The following is a 25,868-nucleotide window of genomic DNA, read 5'->3' on the forward strand; positions in this document are numbered from 1 at the left end:
TTTTGTTATGTAATGCTTGTCCCCAGTCTCCCACTTGCTCTGAGAAGTCTCCAAAAGGGGAACCCTTAAGTTTGCTCCTTTAGGCGTGATCTGCTCCCCTCCTTCCTGGAGTAGAGTCAGCTAAGGTCTCTTTCCTAGAAGACATCACAGGGAGGAGGCAGAGTCAGGCTGGAACTTGAAACTGTGGGATAGCTGTGGCATCAGCAAGCCAGGGACCAAGCTAACCCCCAAAGGTTCTGGAGCAAGCTGCGACGTCTTCTGACCGGCAGCATCTTTCCTCTTTGTAATGATAACAGGTAAAGCAGGGCTTCTTAACCCAGTCATTGGAAATTTGGCCTAAATACTTCTCCGTTCTAGCATGGATGGGATATCCAGAGTTCATATTTTTGCATGTGGTACACTTGCTGATTCCAACCAAGGAGAGGAGAGCCTGGATTTGGAAGGATTCTTGCAAAGCTGCTGCAACAGACCCCACAGAAAGCCAGTTTGTCCGCTGGTTCCTCATACTAACAGGACTCTGCCCTCTCCCTGTAATATTACCCAGGAAGAGCGTCTATCTCAAGGGTTTTCAACCCAGTACTCAGGACACACCTAGCCAGTCAGGTTTTCGGGATATCCACAATGAATGCGCATGAGCGAGTTGAATTCAACTCTCCACCTTGTCTGGCATCAGTAAGTCCATCACATGTGGACATATGAATCCTGGATGCACTATCTATGCCAGCAGAACGAAGAAATAGGACACATTTCCTAAAGAACAATGGATAACTGTAATTATGCAGTGAAGAAGTTATATGTCCTTGGTTTGCTGCGCGCACACACTTTATGGGTAAAAATCCATATGTATAAGTCATCTTTGGAACTGAGAGCAATCTGAAGGTCTTAGGTACGTTGTGATATAAGGTGACGAATGGATTCATCACTGAATTTGTCTAAGAGAACATCATATAAGGAGGAAGTTTTTAATGAGGCAGAACTTTTTTTTTCATGGCCAATTTGGGGCAGCTAAGGCTGAGAGCACAGACTACAGTTCCCTCCAGCATCTAGAACAACTGTGCTCTTACACAAATGTGACTCTTACTGGTTGGTTAAGGGCAGGATCACCCTCATCCCCCTAAGGGCTGTGAACCAGGGCCTTTACAAGGGGTGAGCAAGAGAGGCAACTGCCCTGAATGCAGAGCACAGGGAGTGCTGCACATGTCACCATTTTGATTTAGTCTGCGAGCTTGTGAACAAGTGAGCCAAAAAGGGAAGGGGGGGCACTGAACCGTGGTGCTATTTTGTCCCATGGCTTCCCTGGCCATGACTACTGCATCCATAGCACCTCCAAACTTTGAGTAGCCTGAGTCTGGGCTTGAGAATTAAACCTGGATCTCCTGCACCTCACTAGTTCAGTCAGACTGTCTGTTAGAATGGGTTTATGGAACTAAGAAATTAGAGGAGATTATTTATTATCATTTCTAGTTCAATTTTAAATAATCTGATGTCCCAAATCACTTGCTTCCCACTGTCAACCTTGATAGAGACGTTGGATAGTCCCTTTACCTTACTTCCTCCACTCCTACCATGACCTCATCAGTCCTATTTTTTTTTTTTATGGTCTCCTGTGTACACTCTTGTCCTTTTCTCACCCACCTATTCAACTTCTGCCTGTGGTTGAACTCTCCTTTCTGCCTTCAAAGGTACCTATTTCACCCTTATCTGGAAGAACAACTTGAAAAAAGTGGACTAATGGTTAAGGGTTTGGAAGTTTGTGTTTCAGTAAAAAAAAATAAAAAAAATAAAAAGTATATAAAATTAGTCACTTATAAAGTTAAAAGGCCAGAACCAGCAGCAGGTAAACAGGAAAAAGGCCTAAGATTAATTGTATTAGATGATCTAAAGGTTGCCTGTCAATTTGATAAAGCAATAAAGAATAACTTGTTTGCGTGTAAAGGGTGAAGTAATATCACCAGGAGAAACCTGCAGGTTTGAATGCAGATTTTGAATGGCAAACTATTCTGGATCGATTCACGGTGTGAGTTAGATCACGTAACTCTGATGTAACTCTTTCAGCTGTAACCCTCCCTTTAGTGACTGCAGGTGTGGTAAAAGCCTGCCTGCCGTTCCACTGGTGAAGTCGCACAAAACACAGTACGCACTATTAAATGCCGTTCCCAAAAGAGAATTCTATTTAAGAAGTCCAGTTAAATAGGAATAAATATTAAAAAAAAAAAAAGCCTTCAGTAGTCCAAGTCCAGAATTTTACTTCAAAAAATTAGCTTTTCAATTCTAGTCACCAATGTTGCTCACAGTTCTCGTCACTTCAAAGTTGACCACCTTTCAGGGTGCTTTCCTATTTCAGCCTCCTCCCAGGCCCCTTACTGCAGTAGGATCCCCCCTCCCAAATGCTGCATTGTAAACTCCACTCCTCCTGTAAAATGTCTGTCCCAAGCTGTGAGCTTTCTATCATAGTAACGATGGCAGAAAAAGGCCAAACGGTCCATCCAGTCTGCCCAGCAAGCTTCTTATGGTATCTCATTTGAGTGAGGAACACCATTTCTTTGAAAACCTTTCTGGGCTTCTACTCCTCCAACTCTCAGAGCTTCTCAACTTGGAGCCCTTTTGGGCACCCACCAAGCATAGGCTTGGCATCCATGGTGCACAGGCACCACCAGTTGAGAAAAGTGATGGGTCAATCACCACCGGGGCTGTTGGTCTGTGGCTGGCGCTGGCCCTAGTATTTCCTCCTTCCTGCCCAAAAGTGGAAGTAGTGTAGCATGGGCCCACACTGGCAGGAAGGAGGAAATGCTGTAACCACTGATGCTGCCATCAGGAACTGTAGCACAAGCACACTACACTAAGGAGCACGAGCAACAACAAAAAAAGTGATTCACAAGGCTCCCCAGAATTAAGAGCAGCAGGAGGGAAAGCAGCTGGGCCACCCAGTAGGGGGGGGAAGAGCCGAGAGTCCTGCCTGCATACTGGAGAGCAGCAGAAGGAAGAGTCACGGTACCCATCCCACAGCTTCAGAAGCAACAAGAGGTAGAGCTGTGAGGATCATCTGTGGTTTGTGGAGTAGCAAAAAAAGGAAGAATTACAGAGCCTGCATGTGGCCAGGAGCAGGAGGAAGAACAGCATTGCGATATCCATGGCCAGAAGAAAAAGGAACCGTGGGAGCTTAAAAAATAGGAAGCTGCTGCTGCGTGTGCTTCTTGTGGGAGGAAAAGTCAGCAAGTAAGAGAGAGAGAGCATGTGTGTGTGTGAGAAAGCAAGAGTGTATGTGCATATGAGCGAGAGCATATGTGTGTGTGAGAGAGAGAAATAAGAGTTTGTGCACAACAAACTCCTCTCCTCTGCTAATCCAAGACTCTCATGGCATCTAGAAATCAAAACTTCCCAGGTATGAAGAGAGGGGAATATTTTTTAATCCTTGTTTAAATTATTGGGCATTATTTGGATCTGCTTTTCTGAATTATTTTATTGATGTTTGAATGTTTTTTTCTGAGTTGTTTTTTTTTTTTTTTTTATAAAATATCTTTACTAATTTCCCGGACTAACAATAAACAAATATATTTATAACCTTTCTCATTTCAAGTTACAAAGTAGTAATCTTTCATTTTGAGTGTTAGGTGAACAAAAGGCAGGAATTATTCCAATTATATCTTAGTATGTTTTATATTTCATGATTTTACTGTTTGATGTTTGTTTTATGAGAAAATGGTAATTCTATTTTTCCATTGTTGTACAGTATACAGGTTCTGGCTTGTGGTTTCCACTTTATATCTTTTTGTCTGCATGTTTATATTTGTTTTATGGTATCTTTATTCTGTATTAGGTAAGGGTTGTTATTGTTCTAAATGTATGACTGAGGTAAGGTATTCTTCTAGCATGTAGTTTCTATATAGGGACCTCTAGCAGCCTGGCTTGTCATGTTTTCCTAATAGAAGGTCTATTGGTGTTTTAGGGCCTGTTGCAATATTTGTGCTGCTGGCGGTCAGTGTTTTGGTGTGGGAAGTTTACTATATTGTAATTGTTTACTCATGGATTTCTGGGGGCCAAGCCCACATCTGACATACATTGCAATAGGCCTAATACTATGTGACTTCCAAGTGTCTGTCTGTAGGGTCTTCTGGTTGGCACCACAACAGTGCATGTAAATATAATATATATGTTGTAAGTGATTTTTTGCCTCAGAAGACCATACTTTGACTGTCCTTTTTCATGTAAAATCTGTTATAAATGCATAATATTTTAATTGTGTGTGAAAAAGGTGTGACCCAGGGGGAGCACAAGGCCATAAGGTTTGCCTAGGCTGCCTCATACCCTCACACCAGCCCTGGGCCTAACCTAATGCCTCTTCAGGGTTTCTCTAGAATCAAAATGACATCTGTCAAGGTTGGCACATCATATTCTTGTATTTCCATACAACAAAATGGCACTGGCTGGCCCTGAGATTGGTGCCATTTTGATGTCACTATGGTGCTGGTCTCACAGTCAACTGGTGACATTTTTTAAGGGATATCAGTGGGGCAGGAGATGAGTATACAACCCTCCTGCCCCTTTTTTTTCTATCCAGGACTCCCATGGAACTGGTAAGAGGGGTCCAGTGTGATTCCTGGTCCTGGCATTTTTTCCAGGGGTGGGTGTTTGAGCAGGGCTCAGACCCATTATGGTGCACCACCAACTTGGTCAGTCACCACCTGCCCTTGCACCAAGGCTGCAAGCCTAAGCCTAAGTTTGCTGACTCATGAGAGTCTAAGCCCACCACTTCTACAAACTGCTCTAACTGCAACCAACAACACTTTATTGTTTTATGGAAGCATCTCAAGTATCCTCCTCCGAAACCCATCCCCTTTAGAGGAAAGAACTCCCTTTTTACATCACTCTAAGCACGCCTCCCACTAACTGGAAAGTTCTACATTTTACCAATAGGTCTTTTCTAGTGAACCCTAGATGGGGTGAAAAATTGGGGCAGACATGTTTGCCATGAAAAGCTATGGGGATGATTTTGAAAGCAAAGCAGCAAACAGCAGAATGTGGACCACATTGGTCTTATGGGATGTAGCTAGGTGGTTTAATTTTAGTTTTAAGCAGGGCCGCCGAATCCATTGGGGGGGGGGTGGAGGGAGAGAGAGAGACCGCACTGTAAGAAGGAGACCATAATTCTATATATCTGCCACTGTCAGAGGGCACATTCAACTCGGGGGGGGGTGGTGTTACATTGGTTTGCCTAGGGCGCTACAGACCCTTGCATCAGCTCTGGTTTAAGTATAGCACTTCTTGGATTGATTTTGCACAAAGAAAGATGTGTGATTTGCATATTTCACTCAAAAAAAAACAACATTGAAATACATTTTTCACAGTTTAGGGTTTTTAGTTATGGAGCAGCATAAGCCCTCTGGTGTTATCATACCAGAACTGTTGTGAGTTAAGGTATGAAAGGGTTCTCTGAAGTTTTCCTTTCAATTTGATGGAAATTGTTGATATGTTTTCACCATTGTAGAAAATGTAGTATTCATTGGTGGGTTTTAGTATTTACATTGGATTATTCCACTGAGTATTCCAGAGTGTTGGCCAATTACCAATTTTTAAAAGGGTTCCAGGGTCGATCTGGAAAACTTTAGACTACTGAGCCTGATGTCAGTGCTGGGGAAAAAAAATGACAGAAGCTATTCTTAAATACAAAATTACTGGCTATTTGAATAGGCATGGCACAACGAAAAGAGCCAGTGTGGATTTAGCAAAGGGCAGATTTGCCTTACCAACCTATTAATTTTTTTTTTAAAGGTATTAATAAACATGGATAATGGTGAGCCAGTCAGTATAGTGTAGCTGCTTTTTCAGAAGACATTTGACAAAGTCCCTCATGAGAGACTCCTCAGGAAATTAAAGTGTCGTGGGATAGGAGGCGATGTGCTATTGTGGATTGGTAACTGGTTAAAAGACAGGAAACAGAGAGTAGGACTAAACGGTCAGTTTTCCCAATGAAGAAAGGTAAATAGTGGAGTGCCTTAGGGATCTGTAGTAAGCCTGATATATAACCTTATTAAATGACCATATTCACATTCAGATCTGCAGATGATGGGAAAATTATTGAAAGTTGTTAAAACAGGAGCAGATTATGAGGAATTGCAGGAGGACATTGAGAGACTGGGGAATTGAAATATAATGTGGACAAGTGCAAAGTAATACACACAGGGAAAATTATCTCAACTCTAGGTACACAGTGCTAGGTTCCATATTACAAATCACCTCCTACAAAAAGGATTTTTGGGTCATTTTGAACAATATGTTGAAATTCTTAGCTCAGTGTTCAGTTGAGGTCAAAAAAAGAAAATAGAACATAAGGAATCATTTGGAAAGGAATGGAGAATAAAAGGTAGAATATAATGTCTCTGTCGATCCGTAGTGCAACTATAGTTTGAGTATAGTGTGCAGTTCTATGCCTCAAAAAAAGACATTGTGGAGCTTGAAAGGATATGGTAAAGCATTAAAAAAAAATGATAAAGTGGATGGAATGGCTCCCTTACAAAGAGTAAAACAGGTTAGGGCTCCTCAGCTTGGAAAAGAGGTGACTGAGAAGGACAAATATGACAGAGGTTTATAAAGTCATGTATAGGGCTACATAGGCCCTATTACAGTTTTACAAAAGGAGTGTTGGTCAACTAGCTTGTGTTCCTGTGGGAGGGGGGGTGGGGGGACCTCAATCTTTTAAGGTTGGTATCATACAAAGATGCTATTATAAGAATCAACCAACCTGCACAAAACGGAGAATGGCTGTTTGACAACACATGCAGTAATATTATCATGTGCCATAATCCGATTTTTTTTTTTAAGGAAGTTTTGTTGCATATAAAACCCACAGCCGTGATTCTGTGGCAACACTATAATAATGGCCACTGAAAATACATAGTCACACAAGAATATACTGATTTGGAAAAGTAGACGCCAAAAACCTCCTGCTGCAGTACAAGTCCGACTGTTGCAAATGCCAGAGGAATGTCCACACCGCCTCTGTATTTTCAGTGGCATAAAGGTATTGTATGTAGTATTTTGAGGGTCAGGCCAGAATTAGAAAAAGAGCAATAAAAAAATTACAATGAGAGAGAATGGAACATGAAGAAATATTTATTATGTATAAAATAAATGTGCATTAAAATAAAGTCCATTTCGTTTACTATATTGTTTAACTGGCTGAAGCAGAAGAATATGTGAATCTCCTTTCATCTGGTTTCAGTCCAGATTCTGATCTCATAAGAAACCATGCTGGGTCAGACCAAGGGTCCATCAAGCCCAGCATCCTGTTTCTAACAGTGACCAATCCAGGCTACAAGTACCTGGCAAGTACCCAAGCACTAAGTAGCTCCCACGCTGCTGATGCTAGTAATAGCAGTGGCTATAGCAGGTAATGGACTTCTCCAAGAACATATCCAAACCTTTTTTAAACCCAGCTACACTAACTGCACTAACCACATCCCTGGCAACAAATTATAGAGTTTAATTATGTGCTGAGTGAAAGAATTTTCTCCGATTAGTTTTAAATGTGCTAAATGCTAACTTCATGGAGTGCCCCCTAGTCCTTCTATTATCTGAAAGAGTAAATAACCAATTCACATTTACCTGTTCTAGACCTCTCATGATTTTAATAAACACCTCTATCATATCCTCCCTCAGTCATCTCTTCTCCAAGCTGAATAGCCCTAACCTCTTTAGTTTCCTCATAGGGGAGCTGTTCCATCCCCTTTATCATTTTGGTCATCCTTCTCTGTACCTTCTCCATCTCAACTATATCTTTCTTTCCTAACATTCTGTTTGCTTTTTTTGACTGCCACAGCATGCTGAGCCAACGATTTCAAAGTATTATCCACTATGATGCCTAAATCTTTCTTGGGGTAGCACCTAATATGGAACCTAACATTTGTAACTATAGCATGGGTTATTTTTCCCTATATGCATCACCTTGCACTTATCCACATTAAATTTCATCTGCCATTTTGATGCCCAATTTTCCAGTCTCACAAGGTGGTCCTGCAATTTATCACAATCCACTTGTGATTTAACTACTATGAATAATTTTGTATCATCTGCAAATTTGATTCCTTTCCAGATCATTTATAAATATATTGAAAAGCACAGTTACTAGTACAGCTCCAAATATGAAACAGATTTACTTGGTCAACTTCAACCCATATTTTATTTAAATCTGATTTTCAGTCTTGTTCATGTTCTTTTGATGCCTAGGACGCACAATCTTTTTTTTTTTTTTTTTTTTTTTTCTGTAGAGAAACAGGCAAATTAAATTCATTTTCCATCTCAGCATGTTGTGATGACATTGAGCATATTAAAGCTGCCCTGTCATTGGATGACATACACTATTTCTAAAACTGCATTGCTATTGCTTAATGACTGTGTTCACTAGCTAATTCCATTTCTTGCCTTGATTTCTTTAGAGAGAGAAAAAAAACCATTTCTTTTTAATGATGTTCTTGTTGCACAGAAATTCATTACAAATGTGGCATCCTGGTAAATTCTAGGATTCCTGAGACGAGCTCTGAGGGCTTCTGTTCTAGGGTCCTACTGGTAGGCATATTCGACTTCCAGCTTCATTTGCATATTGAGACACCTACAATGGTGTATATTCCCAAAGACTTCTTTATTCCAAAATAAGTTTAAGAGCAATAATTTGATGGATGTATATCAATTTTAGGAGAATTATGGCATTTCTAAGTTCCATTTCAGGAATGCTACAACACTGTGTGCATCTTTCCATTGCTCGGGGTAAGTCTGAGATGGCGCTATGCATTGGAACTGTGAGCTGGCCATGACTCAGTCAATGATCTGAAGCTCTTGTTGGGGGGGGGAGTTGACTGAGCATTATATGAACACCATTTGTAATTACTTTAAACGTTTCCATGTGTGGAACTTATAAATCTGGTCTTAATATTGTTGCTATGCCACTGAGTTTCTGTTTCTTCCTTTTTTCCCCAACAGAAAATATGGGATGTATAAAATCAAAAAGGAAAGAGAATCAGAATGAAGTTGGGCAAGACTTGAAGAAGCAACCAGTACGTAACTCTGAAAGAACTATTTATGTGCGAGATCCAACGTCCAATAAACAGCAAAGGCCAGTAAGTAGATAGTCAAAGAAGAGAATTCCGACTGAAAGATCAACGCATGCCTGGCACCACTTAAAACTCCAAACGGAAACACATGCATGCAAAAGTTAAATCTGAGCATTATATATCAGTAATTATTGCTTTGGCAAGTTCATTAACTCCTAGTAGTTTAACACTAAAATATGATTTTGTTGCCCATTCTTATGTCATAGAAAATCCCCAAATTATTTTCCCCTGCCTCCACATTTCTATATTTTTTTTTTTGACCTGTTGGTTTCTCCCTGCACTGCCCCCCCCCCCCCCCCCCAAATTCTCCTCTTCATCTTCCTGCTCAGTCAGAACCAAGGCTTGGGATCAGGTATCAGGAGCCTTCATTCACAATTACCAGGGGATTCTTTTTCCCCCTATTTTAGATCTCCTCCCAACCTTCCTTTAGTCCAGTTACTGCACAACCGTCCTCGACTGGGGGGGGTTATGCGTCATGACTCCTTTCGGAACTCTGCTCTTGCAATCTAAATCCAGCCACTAGTTATCACCCGTGTGCGATGAGACTCCCTCCCCAAAGAGGCTGTGAACAACTGCCTCTGCAGCATCCCAGCCTCAGCTAAACCAGGGGTCAAAAGACTTGAGCTGGCACTTGAGACCAGGTGCCTCTCTATGGTGCCCTACTGCTGTTGCCACGAAGCCACGCCTATTGTCATACTAAGTGACCTCATTAAAGTGATTTTGAAATTACATTAACCATATCTGATTTTTTTTTCTAAATGCTTTAGAAAAGTATTATACAATTCTATTTTCAATCACTTTTTCATCCCCTTCATTGGTTCCCGAGGTCTTCAACTGAATTATATTCCTATGGACTTCCATTCCTTCTTTGGAAAGATTTTCTGAATTGCTGTTAAACATTATTTTCATGATGTGAGAGGAAATATCTACTATTCTCAGCATTCTTGCAAGTGTCTCCCTTTATAAAAGAAAAAAAAAAGGCCTTGGCTTGGACTTTGTAACATTAAATTGAATGTATCTAATGTAATTCTTCCTAACAGGTAAAAAGAGTGATTTTCAAAACAGGTCTCTGAATTCAGTAATCAGTTATGTCTAGTAAAACACAAGCGTGAAAATATTGCGCTCAAATCACCATGGCTAGATCTGGCTATCCACAATGCTGGGTAAAGTAGTGTGGTTGCTATGTTAGTCTATAGGTCAATAAACAAAAAAAAACAGAAGGTGATTTCTTTTCTTTGACTAGTTTTCGGGAGATTATACTCTTTTTCTTTTTTAGCACATCAGAACAAGTCTTTTAATGCATTCCGTCCTTCAGTTGGATTCAAAGGAGTCTGCTCTATAGAGTTAACATTTGAGTACCACAATCTCCATTAGCAATGAACATCGCCAAACATCAAATTACAGTAAAGCCAGCAGACAGCTGCAACTTCCTACACAGTTCCAATTTTCTCCCTTTGCATACAAAAAGGTCTATTAGACATAGTCAAGCCACAGGGTATTGCCATAGATGCTCTAACTCAAGACAGGGAGAAACCTCTCGAAGTTCTAACTGAATCCCTCAAACCAAAAGGCTACAACCTTAAAAAAAACAAAACAAAACAAAAAAAAACAAAAACCCCAGGAAGACTGCATTTTCACTTAAAACTCAGAAGACAAATATATAGAAACATAGAAATGATGGCAGAAGAAGACCAAACAGCCCATCCAGTCTGCCCTGCAAGCTATGCACTTTTTCTTTTCCTCTTACTTGTTACGCTTGGCTCTTAGTACCTTTTTAGTTCTATTTCCCTTCCACCCCACCATTAATGTAGAGAGCAGTGTTGGAACTGCATCTAATTGAATATGTAGCTTAGTTAGGGGTAGTAACCGCCTCAGTAAGCAAGCTACACCCATGCTTTTGTTTACTCTACTATGTAATTCAGTCCTTGTTGGTTGTTGTCTATATTTAGATCCTCTTTTTTACATTGCCCCTGCCGTTGAAGCAGAGAGCTATGCTGACTATGCTTTGAAAGTGAAGTAACAGACTTTCTCCCCTGCCGTTGAAGCAGAGAGCTATGTGTTGAAAATGAAGTAACAGACTTTCTCCCTGTAGTGTCCTCAGCTCTTGATCTTTTAGCTTGAACGTTTATGCAGTTAGTTAAACCTTTTTCTTTTCAAATACCAGAGAACTCAATTCTTGAACTGAGTTCTCTGGTATTCGAAGCTGGGAAATACCAAATAACATTTATTAGAAAGTTGAACAGTTCAGACTCACTGTGGATGAATGGGTATCAAGGATATCTGCACAGACAGCAGTGTTCAGTTCGGCTGTTAAGTTTCTGGAAGTCCAATAGTCAGAACAGACAACTGTAACTGTGGAAGAAGCTGTAGATACTTGTGAATAGTAGAGAGATTGGAATAAATAGGTGAAAAAGTATTGTTGAAGGAGTTTGTAGAGAAGGACTCAGGATGAGCTGTTAGCTTGCCAAGAGCCTTTTGTAACTATAAAAGTATTTGCAGGAAATGAACTGTTCCAGGCATTCTTTGGGGTAAGGAACCAATAGGAAGAGGCAAGAGAACACAAACAGAGAGACAAAGCAAAACAAGATATATCCAATAAGGAGCTCAGAAACATTCAAGCAATAACCAGTCAGAAAAATTAGCTCTGCAAAATGCAGAGAATCTAAGCTGTGTAATAAAACAAAATGACAACAATTGCAGCATAATAAAGAGACATATACATATACTGCAGAGACAGAACAAAAACTACAACCCAGAGTTAGAAAAACAGAAAAATTATAAGACCTACAGCCATTGGAGGATGAATCACTGAAATCTTCTCTGCTTCCCAAGTTGTAGCTTTCCAGTAAGTTTAACCTGAAATAAAAACTAGTTAGAAGCAAACTTTAAACAGAAACTCTTGGAAGCAGCAATACCCTATTTATCCCACACATTTCCAAAAATATTCTGTCCAAGACAGATCACAAGAATACATACATAATCAACATTAACATGTAAAATGTATATTTAGATAATGTTAAAAATGTAATAGAACAATTCAATAAAATAAACATTTGTTTTAGCCATACACCTCTTTAAATAATATGGCCTTTACCTGCCATCTAAATTCCTTTTTGCTGACTTTTCTTAAATGCACTGTACAAAACTGCAAACTGTCAGCACAGTTCACAGGGAAAACAGGGTCAGCATCGGGGGATCCTATTCATGCTCCTCCTCTAATGTATGTATGTATTTATTTAAATATTCTATATGCCATCATTCCATGTGAGAGTCACTAGTTCATAATGGTTTACAGGTAAAACATTCATAAATATGAGTGTTGCAAGGAGGATATACGTTCATAGAAACGGAAGTAATGCAATGGTAGGCGTCAAACATGAAAACCGAGCTAGATTAAAGGGGATTGCAAGGGTTGATTTAGGTTCTCGGAGTCATGGGGAGCTGGGTGTTGTATGCATTACTCAATGCAGAAAATGTGAAAAGAGATTCTCCACTGGTGTGGCCCCTGCTTGGCTGCTAGACTGTACGAGAATATGGTTTGTGTTTGTAATGTAGAATCCTCCAGCTTGGAAGGTTCACTACGGGAGTCAAAAGTGTTCTGCCTTTTACAATGAGGAGTATTCTAGCTAAGAAGTTTCAGAGGAAGTGAAAACTGAGTGACAGATGGTGGAACAATATGGGGTATAAAATTGTCTCTATCTCCCTCCCCCCCCCATCACCCCACAAGGCACAGAGTAGAGTCTTTTTTTTGGGGGGGGGGGGGTGGTCTTTGGAGCTGGTGCTCCAGTGGGCACTCATAGGAGTCTGAAAGAAAGTTTGGGACTTGAAGCAAGTGAGCAGGAGATGTGCTGGGGTAAAAGAATAGCTAGAGGCTGTGTTCCTGGCTTGGAGCTTGGAGCTCCAGTGCAGGGATAGGAAAGCTTTGCCTGCCTGAAGGAAGGAGACGTTGGCTTGGGTCTTTTCTGCAAACGTTGTGACTAAATTGGAAACTTAGGGTTTTTGAAACTGGTCACTGGGACAAAGGAGCAGAGGGCTAACTTGGGAAATGATTTACAGTATACAAGTTCTGAAGTTTAGAGATTAATTGAAGGAGTTCTGAACTGTACAACTTTTGTATTTGAACTGTGTTTCCTGCTGTTTCTACTTGTTTGCTGTGGACTTTGAATTTTGTTTTCTGCCAAGTTGATTATTTTTTCAAGTAAGCTTTTTGTTTTGTTTGGAGCATCAACTACTGTGTGGAATGTATTTTTTTCTTAAAGGTAACTTCTGCTCAGTTGGCCTTGCAGGAGACCCGGGTCAGTATTCCCCACCCTGGTTGAGTGAATCTGGTGACCTCCAGCTGAGGGGGGGATTATACTGACAAAACAGTCCAGAAGTTGGGAATAAACCTAGACAGACACAAGATGACACCTCACAGATACGAGCAAGGCATCTATTCATTGGGGGAGTGGGCTGTCTCTAGGGGGGGGGAACTGTAGGCAACATCTAGCAGAAATGCTTACAAATTTTAAACGGCTAAACCAGCAGCCGCTGGGAAACAGCTCTGCTGCGAAACACGGCTCATGTCTGGGTTGGGAGCAGTTCTGCCACCTTCATCAACTGGCAACTTCTGTTCATTCAAGTTTTGTGTTTGAAGCTGAAGTTTTTGTGCAGCCCTATAATAACGCATGTTTTTTTACTCTATTACAATTTGGTAGACAATATTTGTACTGCTACACCTCCAGCATTTTCAGAACTATCCAAGAGCAAACCGCATCCAAATTTAAAATGATCAGTCACATCAAAACAAACAGGGACAGAGGCATGCGTTTTCTAATTTACCAACAGATAGAGAGAATTTGGCTGCCTCTCTTGTCACCTTTTTATCACGACTAACCCTTCACACACCTTTCTTTCCCTTCACACCTGCATTGGAAAAGAATCTGTAATTCACTTGTATTTTGAAACATCATCCTCTGCCTTTGCTCATTTTTGTTTTGATCTGAAAAAGGGAGCATTTAACTCCCAGATGCTAGTCAAGAAATCCGGATTAAATTAGTCCAATAAAAACATAAGTCCTTATATTAATTTTTTCTTTTGTTTGTTTGCACATACATTTTGTGCATAATGTTTGGTATCCTTTTCTGCTAATGGAGAAGGTGTTTCTCATGTCCAAGTAAGTGGCCACCTGAGCTTCAGTCATCATAATAGAGTGTGGTTTAATACTAGATCAAAAACAGAGAGGGATCATGCAAAAGTGAGGGTCCTGGATTTCAAGAGAGCCAACTTTAAGATGGGAATATACTTAGACACTGGCAAGGTTGGGAAGATTTTGGTAAAGTAGAAGCAAAGCCAGCTCTTCCTTTAGGGATATTAGGCAATCACTTAGACCATAGCAGTTTTGGGGGCTTCTACGCATGACACACAGGACTCTGCTGGATGACTCAATTGGTCAGTGCCCAAATCTCAGGCACCAGAGCAGCAGCTGCAGGGAGCATGAGGGGAGGGGGACAGCCTGGAGCAGACAGAGCACAGAGTTCATAGAGGAGGAGCCATTCTACTCCCTAATACAGCCCCTCCCCTCCTGTTGGTCTCCTCCCTTCCTGTCCTGCACAAAATAGGGTGTGAGGCTGAATGGCAGAGCAAAGTAAAGCAAAGAGCGTCTTGCTCCTTAATCCAATCCAATCCCTCCCCATTCTCTCCCTTTATTCCCTTTTCTAATTGTCTGCATGGAACAGGAGCGAAGTGGGGATGAGATTGGAGTGGACAAATTCAGTTTTGATTACAGATTTCTTTTTAGAATTTTGATCACTGTGTATTTAGTGAGAGAGTTTTTGTGTTCTGTGTGTGTGAGACCACAGTGAAGTATTCTGATGTGTATTGTCTATGTACTCCAACTTGTTCTGTTTTTCCAACAGAAAGTGCATTGCTAATAATACATTTACATTTTTAGTCCATCTTTTCACATAATGCTCAGATTGGCTTTTGACATTTTTAGATTTCAGGTACAGTAGGTCCCTGCCCAAAAGAGTTTAAATCTAAGTGGATACTTAAGTACATAAGAAATTGCCATGCTGGGTCAGACCAAGAGTCCATCAAGCCCAGCATCGTGTTTCCAACAGAGGCCAAACCCGGCCACAAGAACCTGGCAATTACCCAAACACTAAGACGATCCCAACCCACTGATGCAATTAATAGCAGTGGCTAATCCCTAAGTAAATTTCATTAATAGCCGTTAATAGACTTCTCCTCCAAGAACTTATCCAAACCTTTTTTGAACCCAGCTACACTAACTGCACTAACCACATCCTCTGGCAACAAATTCCAGAGCTTTATTGTGCGTTGAGTGAAAAATAATTTTCTCAGATTAGTCTTAAATGTGCTACTTGCTAACTTCAAGGAATGCCCCCTAGTTCTTCTATTATTCGAAAGTGTAAATAACCGATTCACATCTACTCGTTCAAGACCTCTCATAATCTTAAAGACCTCTATCATATCCCCCCTCAGCCGTCTCTTCTCCAAGCTGAACAGCCCTAACCTCTTCAGCCTTTTCTCAAAGGGGAGCTGTTCCATCCTCTTTATCATTTTGGATGCCATTCTTTGTACCTTCTCCATCACAACTATATCTTTTTTGAGATGTGGCGACCAGAATTGTACACAGTATTCCAGGTGCGGTCTCACCATGGAGCGATTATAGAGGCATTATAACATTTTCCGTTTTATTAACCATTCCCTTCCTAATAACTCCTAACATTCTATTTTCTTTTTTGACTGCTGCAGCACACTGAGCCGACAATTTTAAAGTATTATCCACTATGATGCCTAGATCTTTTTCCTGGGTGGTAGCTCCTAATATGGAACCTAACATCGTGTAACCACAGCAAGGGTTATTTTTCCCTATATGCAACACCTTGCACTTGTCCAAATTAAATTTCATCTGCCATTTGGATGCCCAATCTTCCAGTCTTGCAAGGTCTTCCTGTAATGTATCACAATCCGCTTGTGATTTAACTACTCTGAATAATTTTGTTTCATCCGCAAATTTGATAACCTCACTCATCGTATTCCTTTCCAAAAAGGTATAATTGCGATGGAGAAGGTACAGAGAAGGGCTACCAAAATAAGAGGAATGGAACAACTCCCCTATGAGGAAAGACTAAAGAGGTTAGGACTTTTCAGCTTGGAGAAGAGACGACTGAGGGGGGATATGATAGAGGTGTTTAAAATCATGAGAGGTCTAGAACGGGTAGATGTGAATCGGTTATTTACTCTTTCGGATAGTAGAAAGACTAGGGGGCACTCCATGAAGTTAGCATGGGGCACATTTAAAACTGATCGGAGAAAGTTCTTTTTTACTCAACGCACAATTAAACTCTGGAATTTGTTGCCAGAGAATGTGGTTAGTGCAGTTAGTATAGCTGTGTTTAAAAAAGGATTGGATAAGTTCTTGGAGGAGAAGTCCATTACCTGCTCTTAAGTTCACTTAGAGAATAGCCACTGCCATTAGCAATGGTTACATGGAATAGACTTAGTTTTTGGGTACTTGCCAGGTTCTTATGGCCTGGATTGGCCACTGTTGGAAACAGGATGCTGGGCTTGATGGACCCTTGGTCTGACCCAGTATGGCATGTTCTTATTGAAAAGCACCGGTCCAAGTATAGATCCCTGAGGCACTCCACTTGAGGGACTTTGTCAAATGCCTTCTGAAAATCCAAATACACTACATCTACCGGTTCACCTTTATCCACATGTTTATTAACCCCTTCAAAAAAATGAAGCAGATTTGTTAGGCAAGACTTCCCTTGGGTAAATCCATGTTGACTGTGTTCCATTAAACCATGTCTTTCTATATGTTCTACGATTTTGATCTTGAGAATAGTTTCCATTATTTTTCCTGGCACTGAAGTCAGGCTTACTGGTCTATAGTTATCCAGATCGCCCCTGGAGCCTTTTTTAAATATTGGGGTTACTTATATTAACAGGAGATAAAGCAACTTGCTCAAGGTCATCAGGAGTGTCAGTGAGGCAAGTTTATTTCCTGAATTCTCCATCAACAAACAGGCATGAGTTAGCCATTATGTGGTGGGGGTGGGGGTGATGTCTGACACCAGCAAGGACCAGCTGTCAGATTTTACTGAGCATGTGTAAGAGTCTCCATGCGCTGTCTTGTAAGCCCTTCAGGCTTGCTTCGTCCAAGCTACCGCATGGACATGTTCCAGTCTCTATATTTTTTGTTATCTGGACTCTTATCAGACTGTGGTGTCTTTTTTTTTTTTCTCTACTTAATTTTTACTTTTTGAAGCCACTGCCTCAGCAGCCCTTCAACATAACTTTTCATTTCTACCAAAAAAAAAAAGCATGAAATGGAGATGCTGGTTATCCGTCACAGATTTGCATTCTGTTTGCTTTTGTTGCCTGGGGCCAGATTATGACTCTGCCAACTGCTACAGTTTAGGTACTATGTCCCTACGGGTGCAGCATCACTGCTTCTGGAAAATGGAGGCCCTGCGGGAAGGCTCTGTGCAGCCGCTCTTTGTCCTTGGGTGAGGGGTTGAAGTCTCAGCATAGACAATCAAATTAGGATGTTATTCACTCCCATAAGCTGAAAAAAGCTCCTTCACTTTTGGCACTAGTTTCCAGTTGTGTCTGAGGTCAGGGGTTAAGGGTGGTCCATAGGAGCATGGCCTTCTCTTTTCTGTTGCAGGTGCTATCCTTGTTCATGGTGTGGAAGATCTACATGGTGCTGAGTCATCTCTTCTTCTATCTGAACCTGCAACTTTCCAGGGCGCCTTCCATCTAATTTGCATGGAGCTCCTCCAGAAGATAGCCAGTTAAGGTCCCATCCTTGTTGGGGCAGAGCATATCAATGCAAAATTCCAAATAGGGCACAAAAGGAGGTGTCTCCGGTGCCATTTGTCAGATGTCATACCAATCAACAGAAACTTTTGATGTATCTGGCACAGAGTACCCTGAAGCTGGCTGCAGATACAGATAGTTTCAACAAGCTTCAGCTCTGCACTGCTGGTGTCGATGGATCATGGTGAAGAGGAGTTGATGTGGGTCTCTCTGCTAGTTCCAATGCAAAGAGTCCCACAGCTAGTGAATAACGTATTTACCTCTTTAACTCTGAGGACTGGAGAGGGAGGTTGGAGCCTCTCCTGTCCAAGATGGAAGACATTTTCCTTCATAATTGTGCTGTTCAAAGCCCTTCAGAGGCTCATGCCTTAACTCGGGGCCTTCCAGCAGTGAGAGTAAGTCGTCCCCCCCCCCCCCTTGAATTTGTAGATTTGCTCCCTCCCTGGGCGTCCCTCAAAGAATCTGATAGGGAAGAAGTGACATCTTCCCCTTCAGAGCAATGGAGTTTTTCCCGCTTGGAGCAATTATTGTCTAAGTCATGGTCAGAATACTGTTGTGGTCAAGAGAGGAGAAAGATTCCACATGGATTTCTTCTGACTCTTCACTGGAGTTTCTCTAGCATATGACTCCTCTGGAAGATCTCTGCCACTCTCGTTTCTTGAATAAGTTGGCAAAGATGCTGTCCATTAGTGTCATGGAGGAAGACCTGCTTTAAGCTGATTCAATTTCTTCAACTTCCAGCGGTTGCTGCATCCATAGATTCCTCAAGGAGCCAAGATGAGGATGTGGCAGATGCCATTACTTTGCCTTTTGATGGCCCAAACAATGTATCTGAATTATAGGGCACTGGCCTGGTGGTTGAGTCAGTGTTGAAGCATACAAAGTGCACACATGATCGCTCTTAACACACCTGGGAAGGACCCAAGATGTTAGACATATTCCAGGGCTCCGTGCTTAATGCTTGGATGCGGTTCATCAGCTATACATGGTACAATATTTAAGTGAATGAATGCGAGCAAAAGCTGAAACCTTTAACAGAATCGTGAGACCCAGAATGGGTAGTGAATATAGAAAAATGTATAAAACATCCAATACACTCCGTGTACAAAACTTTTGACATCACAGCCAATGCCTCAGCACCTTCCATGAGAGCTTGAAAGCTCACATGATTGAGTGAACAGCCTTAGGGCCTGATTTTCAAAAGTATTTATATGCTTAAAATTGGGTTAACACATGTAATTGGGCTTTTGAAAATTGTTATGCCATTGAATTGATTCTAGAATATTTATATGTAAGTGCATTTTACACATGTACATGGCTATGATAGTATGATACATTTACACATGTAACTCCTTTTAAAGTTACCGTTTTGATGAACATGTGCATGATCATCTGGTGGATGTTCCCTTTCCTAGGGACATTTTATATGATGACCAGGTGAAGGAGATGGTGGCTGATTTAAGGAGCATCAGGAATTGCCGGCCTCAGCCCAATGACTACTTTTACTGCAAGTGTCCTGTTTCCCAAAGATGCCCTTCCACTGTCTTTAATGCCCTTGGTCTCCTCCATTCTTTGACAGCAGTAGCTGCTCTCTAGAGGCCAGCAAAGGGAAATGTGTCAAAGACCCAGCAGCAACTGCAGCCTAAGCCCAAATCCAGATTTTGATGTCCTTGAGGCCTGCCTCTTTCAGTAAGGGGGAAGGTCCAATTATTCCTTCCAAAATGGATCAATATTACTAAGAACTTAGTGGATCCAGAAAATTTTGGAATCTGGTTACTGATGCATTTTTCTCATCCTCTGTTTATCCAACAGGCTTCAGTCTTCAGTTCCAGCCCTTCTCAATCTGCCCAGCTACATCTGAAGGTAGAGTTGCTCCTGCAACAGAAAGGGATCAAGCTTATCCCTTCTTAGGACCTTGGCCAGGGATTCTACTTCTGGTATTTTCTGATTCCCCCCTCCCCCCCCCCTCCCCACAAGTCAGGTGGACTGAGACCTATTCTGAACTTGCAAGGGCTGGTTTGGGAAAGGTTCCAAATGTACTTGCTCCAGACAATTCATTCCTTTATTAAACCAGGGGATAGAATGCATGCTCTGTTTCTGAAAGACACCTATGTGCACATCCCGATTCATCTTTCCCACAGAAATTCCTCAGGTTTGTGGTGAAAGACATGTATTACCAGTACAAGGTGCTTCTTGTTAGCCTCTCAGAGGGCCTGAGCATGTCACAAAATGCCTTGCAGTTGTGGTTGTGCATGGACAGAGAATCTGCATATTCCCTTACCTGGATGATTGGTTGGTTGGTGGCAGATCCATCTCCTACAGGATTTCTGGAATTCCTTAAAACAACCATTTGACTTCCCCCAATCTCTGGGGTTCCTGGTCAACTTCCCCAAGTCCAACCTGACTGCTTCTCAAGAGAAACAATTCATAGGAGCCTGGATGGACTCAGTGAAGGAGAAGGCTCTTCTTCTAATTGAAACATCCTAGTGATCTCTTCTCTGAAGCTAGAATGAATGCCAGTGAGATCCGTTCTAGTTCTTCTGGGATACATGCAACAGTGCATGTAGTTCCCTTGGCTGTGCCCATGAGGGGGCCTTCAGTGGGCCCTCTGCAGCTAGTGGGATCATCTCTCTTGTTATCCCACCAGATCTGTGTGAGATGAGGGCATCTTTTTAGTGGTAGATGAACCTAGAGGCTCATTGCTCATCTAAGGGCAATGTCCATCAGACATTTGTAAAGCTGCTACTTTGTCATCAAGTCACACTACTAATGTCCTACTAATGTCTTGACGACATGTCTTGAAGGGATAGTAACTTTGGACAAGCAACTTTGCACACCCTGTTCACTCAGTAGTGCACTCTCAATTAATGAATTGCTTGTTTCAGTAGATGCTCTGCACTGCAGTCTTCAGTTTGGGGCTCCCCATGCATAATGGCTAATTCATGCCTGCTTGTTGACAGAAAAAGCAAGTTTGCTTACCTGTAAATAGAGTTCTTTGTAGATAGCAGAATGAACTAGCCATACTTAATACCCTCATGCCTCCCTAGAGAGGCAAATAGCTCGCTAAAGAAAAAAACTCTGGAAGAGACTGAGGGGTTCACAAAGCAGCAGGTAGGCACACAGAGACTCCAGCGCATGCTCAGTAAAGTCTTTACTGAGCTCTGAGAGCAGAGTCTGTGCTATCAGATGAGGTCACCATGGGTAATGGCTAATACAACAATGGCGAACCTTTTAGGCTTGGCATGTCAAAAATTTGGAAAATGCCTAACTTGATTCTGCTGGTATGTCACTCCCCCTACCCCCCAAACAAAACAGACACAGTTCTTTACATATTCGTTTTAAAAAAATTAGATACAGCACATTAATCAAACAGGATGAAAACAGCAATTATCCTGAAGAATAAAGTCTGAAAAATCAGTAGCTCACAATAGAGAGGTCCTATGGTTTTGTTGGGTGGCACCTTTGATAGGCGTGTCATGGGCTCACTATCACTGGACTAATTCATGCTGCTGTCCTTGGAGAGCCCTGTTTTACAGGTAGACAAACTTGCTCTCTCAGCCCATTCCTCTAACACCTGGGCCCCTTCCTTTTCCACCTGGGGAGAATAGTGATGCTGCTCTACGGCCCTGTGTAACATTAGCATTGCTGCCTTTTCATAGGCAGGGTTGCTGCTGTTTGACTTCTGGAAGTTTGTTTCTTTTTGATACGAGAGGTTTGCTATAGAGCAGGGGTCGGGAACCCATGGCTCGCGAGCCAGATATGGCTCTTTTGAGGGCTGCATCTGGCTCGCAGACACGTGTCGCCATACTTCGCGGTTCCCCGCTGACCCAGCTGCTCCCCGGTCCTCCGCCGCCCGGGCTTAAAATGCTGTCAGCCCGGGCGGAACGCGGCAGGACAGCTGGAGTCAGCGGCACCGGCGTGCTCTCTTCTCCTCCCCCCCCCCGCGGCCCGGAAGAGGAAGTGGAGAGCATCGGGTGCCTGCGCGGGAAGAAGAGACCACACTAGCGTGGTCTCTTCTTCCGCGCAGGCACCCGATGCTCACCATTTCCTCTTCCGGGCCGCGGGGGGGAGGAGAAGAGAGCACGCCGACTGGAGTCATCCGGGTGCCTGCGCGGGAGTCATCGGGTGTCAGCCGGGTGCCAGCGCTGGAGTCATCGGGTGCCTGCGCGGGTCTTCCCGCGCAGGCACCCGATGCTCTCCACTTCCTCTTCCGGGCCGCGGGAAGAAGAGAGCACGCCGGTGCTCTCTTCTTCCCGCGGCCCGGAAGAGGAAGTGGAGAGCATCGGGTGCCTGCGCGGGAAGAAGACTGCAGCGCGGCTCGGAGGAAAATGAAAATCTTCAACCGCGGCCGATGGGACTCCGCCTTCGCCTCCGCCTCCGCGAGGGCTGAAAATGAAGGAGGTTAGCGTTGGGAGGTGGCTGCTGCTGCCGCGAGTTCCCGGGGGGGGGGGGAGAGAGAGAGTGAATGAGCGAGCAAGCATGTGTGTTTGAGATCCTGTGTGTGTGAGTGAGAGATTGCATGTATGTGAATGATTGAGAGCCTGTATATGTGAAAGAGAGTATGTCTGTGATTGAGATCCTGCCTGTGAGAGAGAGAGCATGAATGTAAGTTTACCATTGGGAACCTGTATGTGTAAGTTTGTAATTGAAAACCTGTTTGTTTGAAAGAGTATGTGTGTATGATTGAGATCCTTTGTGTGTGAGAGAGATCATGTGTATGTATGATTAAGAGCCTGTGTGTATAAGTAAGAGAGAGATCATGTGTGTCTGTGTCTGATTGACAGCTGGTTTAGGTGATGGAGCATGTGAGTATGTGATTGAGAGCCTGTGTTTAAATGAGAGAGAGAGACCATGTGTGTCTGTGTGATTGAGAGCTGATTTAGGTGAGGGAGCATGTGAGTATGTGATTGAGAGCCTGTGTTTAAATGAGAGAGAGAGACCATGTGTGTCTGTGTGATTGAGAGCTGATTTAGGTGAGGGAGCATGTGAGTATGTGATTGAGAGCCTGTGTTTAAATGAGAGAGAGAGACCATGTGTGTCTGTGTGTGATTGAGAGCTGATTTAGGTGAGGGAGCATGTGAGTATGTGATTGAGAGCCTGTGTGTAAATGAGAGAAAGAGAGGACATGTTTGTAAGCATGTGAATGAGAGTCTGTGTGTGAGAGAAAAAGACAGCATGTATTTATGTGATTGAAAGCCTGTGTGTGTGTAAGCGTGAAAAGATAGACAGCATGTGTGTAAATGTGTAATTAAGAGCCTATATAAGTGAGAGAGAAAAAACATTTGTATATGTGAGTGACTGAGAGCATGTGTGTATAGGTGTGTCATTGAGAGCCAGTGTGAGAGAGAGCGCTGGTATGTGACTGAGAGAGGAGAAAGTTCCAAGCAAACCACCCCACCTCCTGCTAATTCAGAACAATCTCAGGACACCTGGATATCAAAAGTTCCCAGGTATGCAGAGCAAAAAATTTTTTGTATCCTTATTATTTTTCATTACTGGATCTTTGTGTCTGCTATTTTGAAATATTTTGTTGGTATCTGGAAATGTTTTATATGAGTTTTTAATTATTGGATATTCCACTCATCAGCTGTTTCGAAATATGTTCTTTTTGTTAGTACAGTTTTACTGCTGATGATTTTATATTTCTTGATTTGTTTTATAAGGATGTGTGATGTTTCTTTTATCCTTTGTTACACTGCATACAGAGACTCTGGCTTGTTGCAGTTTCCAATTCAGTTTTTGTCTGCATGCTTCTTGTTATGCGTTTTGGTCTCTTTATTCTATGTTAGGTGAGGGACAGCACGTGATTCAGGTGAGGTTTTCTGCTGGCGTGTAGTTTCTGTGTAGGACTCTATAGCAGCCTGACTTGGTCCGTTTTCCTAATAGGAGATGTATTGGTGTCTTAAGGCCTGGTGTAATATTTTCAGAGACTTATTGTACTTTAAAAGTGTGATCTTACATAAAATGCACACATTTACTTGTATTTAGTTTTAAACATATTGTATGGCTCTCATGGAATTACATTTTAAAATATGTGGCGTTTATGGCTCTCTCAGCCAAAAAGGTTCCTGACCCCTGCTATAGAGGTTCTGAGTGACGTTTTGCAGGGTTTTGTGCTACTCCTTCTCCCTCATAATGGAAGGAGCCGTGTGACTGTTTAATGAAAAAAAAATGTGAATATATGTACAGTTAGTAGAAAGAAGAAATAGCTCACTTCAGCTCAGCCAGACAGTCGTTTCAGAGAGTACTTTCAGCCAATGTGATAGGGATTTATTTCTTTGGTTTTTTTTAGTCTAACCCTAAGGGTCACATGTTACATTGTCTGATAAATGTCATAATTTCTGAAACATATTTGTGGTGTGTGTGTGTGTGTGTGTACATATATATAGATCTCATATATTTATATAAACAGAAAAAAACATTTCTAATATTTAAAGTAGGGGGGACATTTTCAAACTGCAAACTCTGAGGTTACTTTTACCCACAGGCTTTGCACCAGTTCTCAAAGAGAAAGTCTGAATGTTTGTTCCCTTTTGAACTGTGCGTACATTTTAGGTTCTTCTAGAGTGGGCAATTTTGAAAAAGCCCTTTTTATCCAGGTAATAAGTTCTAAGTTAACAAACATTTAACCATATAAATGGCTTTTGAAAACTGCCCTCTCTATGTCTAATTATGTGTGTTGTTTACGGGATTGTTCTGGAAGGGGTGTGGTGGGGGTCATTCTGATTGTTAAGTTTCATTATCACAATCTCCTTATCCCCCATGCATATTTATTATTAAGTTACTAATTCTTGTTCTGTGTAAAACGCCTCCAAGCGTATGTTCTTTGTTATACTGTAAACCGAGGTGATATTTCTGATGAACATCGGTATATAAAATCTATAAATAAATAAATAAAATCCATGGCTGAGTGCCACGGCCGCGAGGAGTCAGGGAGCTGCTGCAGCAAAGGGGGCAGGAGTAAGGAGTATCGGTGGTGGTGGCGGCGGCAGCCGTTTTATTGACACTGCTTTGTTTATTTGAATTGTGGCAGCCCAGAGATAAAAACTCTATATTGCACATTCAGAACTCTCCAGCTGTCTGAATGTGCAATAAATGTAAAACTTCCAAAGTCCCTTGACTTTAAGGAACAGTGTGAGAGCCTGGTGCTTAGACCAAACTTTATCAGGAGCCTGCAATTTGTTGGGCAGACTTTGCTGCTGTTATTGATAGCTGTGCTGATGATTGGATTGTTAGGGGTGGGCAGATGGATTAGGATTGCAAGGTTAGAGTGAGAGGGGCAAACACCTTGTAGTACAGGGAGTATGGGAAAAAGGTAGGGGGGTGTGTGTGTGTTTTCATGGGGTGGGAATTAAGGTAGCTGGTTTTGGAAAGGGATGAGTATATTTTTATATGGGGTGCTATTGGGGGCATTGCTGTCCGAATCCTCTCTGATGCATTTGAGGGTAAGGTGGTCTATCAAATTTGACAAAATCAGATATTTTAACTGAAAATAAAAAGTGTTTACGTGTGTCTTTTTCTCCACACCATACTGCCCTCTTTCTTTGCCTTTCATCTTCTGGATTCTCCTGACTCCTTTTCCTTTTTTTTTTCTTTCTCTCTTTCTCTCCTTTTTCAGCGCTCCCTCCAACTGACATAGTTTCTCTTATGTTACTTTCCCCATCTCTCTCCTCTCTCCCTTTCTTCCATCCACTTCATGTCAAACCTCTCCTTTTGCATTTCTCATACTTCCATCTGCCATCTTATTCCTCTATCGCCCTATCCTAACTTTCCAAAGGGAAGATGAATTGGAGGCTATTAAATACAACAACCAAAAATGTTGCTGCAGAATTGAAGACATCCATAACCTATGACTACTGGAAACTGGAAAGGGGCTTGAGAGGTGAATGGACCACTTGATTGTAGGCCCTGGCTCATTTGCTTCCTCTA

At 42.0% G+C, this 25,868-nt stretch overlaps 1 protein-coding gene across 15 annotated transcripts in view; it reads left to right on the forward strand.

Moving 5' to 3' along the window:
• LYN (LYN proto-oncogene, Src family tyrosine kinase) overlaps nt 1-25,868 on the forward strand; it is a 213,302-nt gene that overhangs the window by 87,462 nt on the left and 99,972 nt on the right. For 7 of the 15 annotated variants that reach the window (XM_029591297.1, XM_029591294.1, XM_029591296.1 and 4 more), the window contains one exon: nt 8,974-9,110. In XM_029591297.1, the coding sequence (XP_029447157.1) occupies nt 8,979-9,110 (132 nt within the window). In that variant the 5' untranslated portion in view covers nt 8,974-8,978. Of the gene's footprint in view, nt 1-3,268; nt 3,383-8,973; nt 9,111-25,868 lie in introns of those variants that run through there. The other 8 variants (XM_029591300.1, XM_029591301.1, XM_029591299.1 and 5 more) reach the window with 3 other exon arrangements.

This window comes from Rhinatrema bivittatum, chromosome 2 (genome assembly GCF_901001135.1).
Source record: "Rhinatrema bivittatum chromosome 2, aRhiBiv1.1, whole genome shotgun sequence".
Classification (NCBI taxonomy): Eukaryota; Metazoa; Chordata; class Amphibia; order Gymnophiona; family Rhinatrematidae; genus Rhinatrema; species Rhinatrema bivittatum.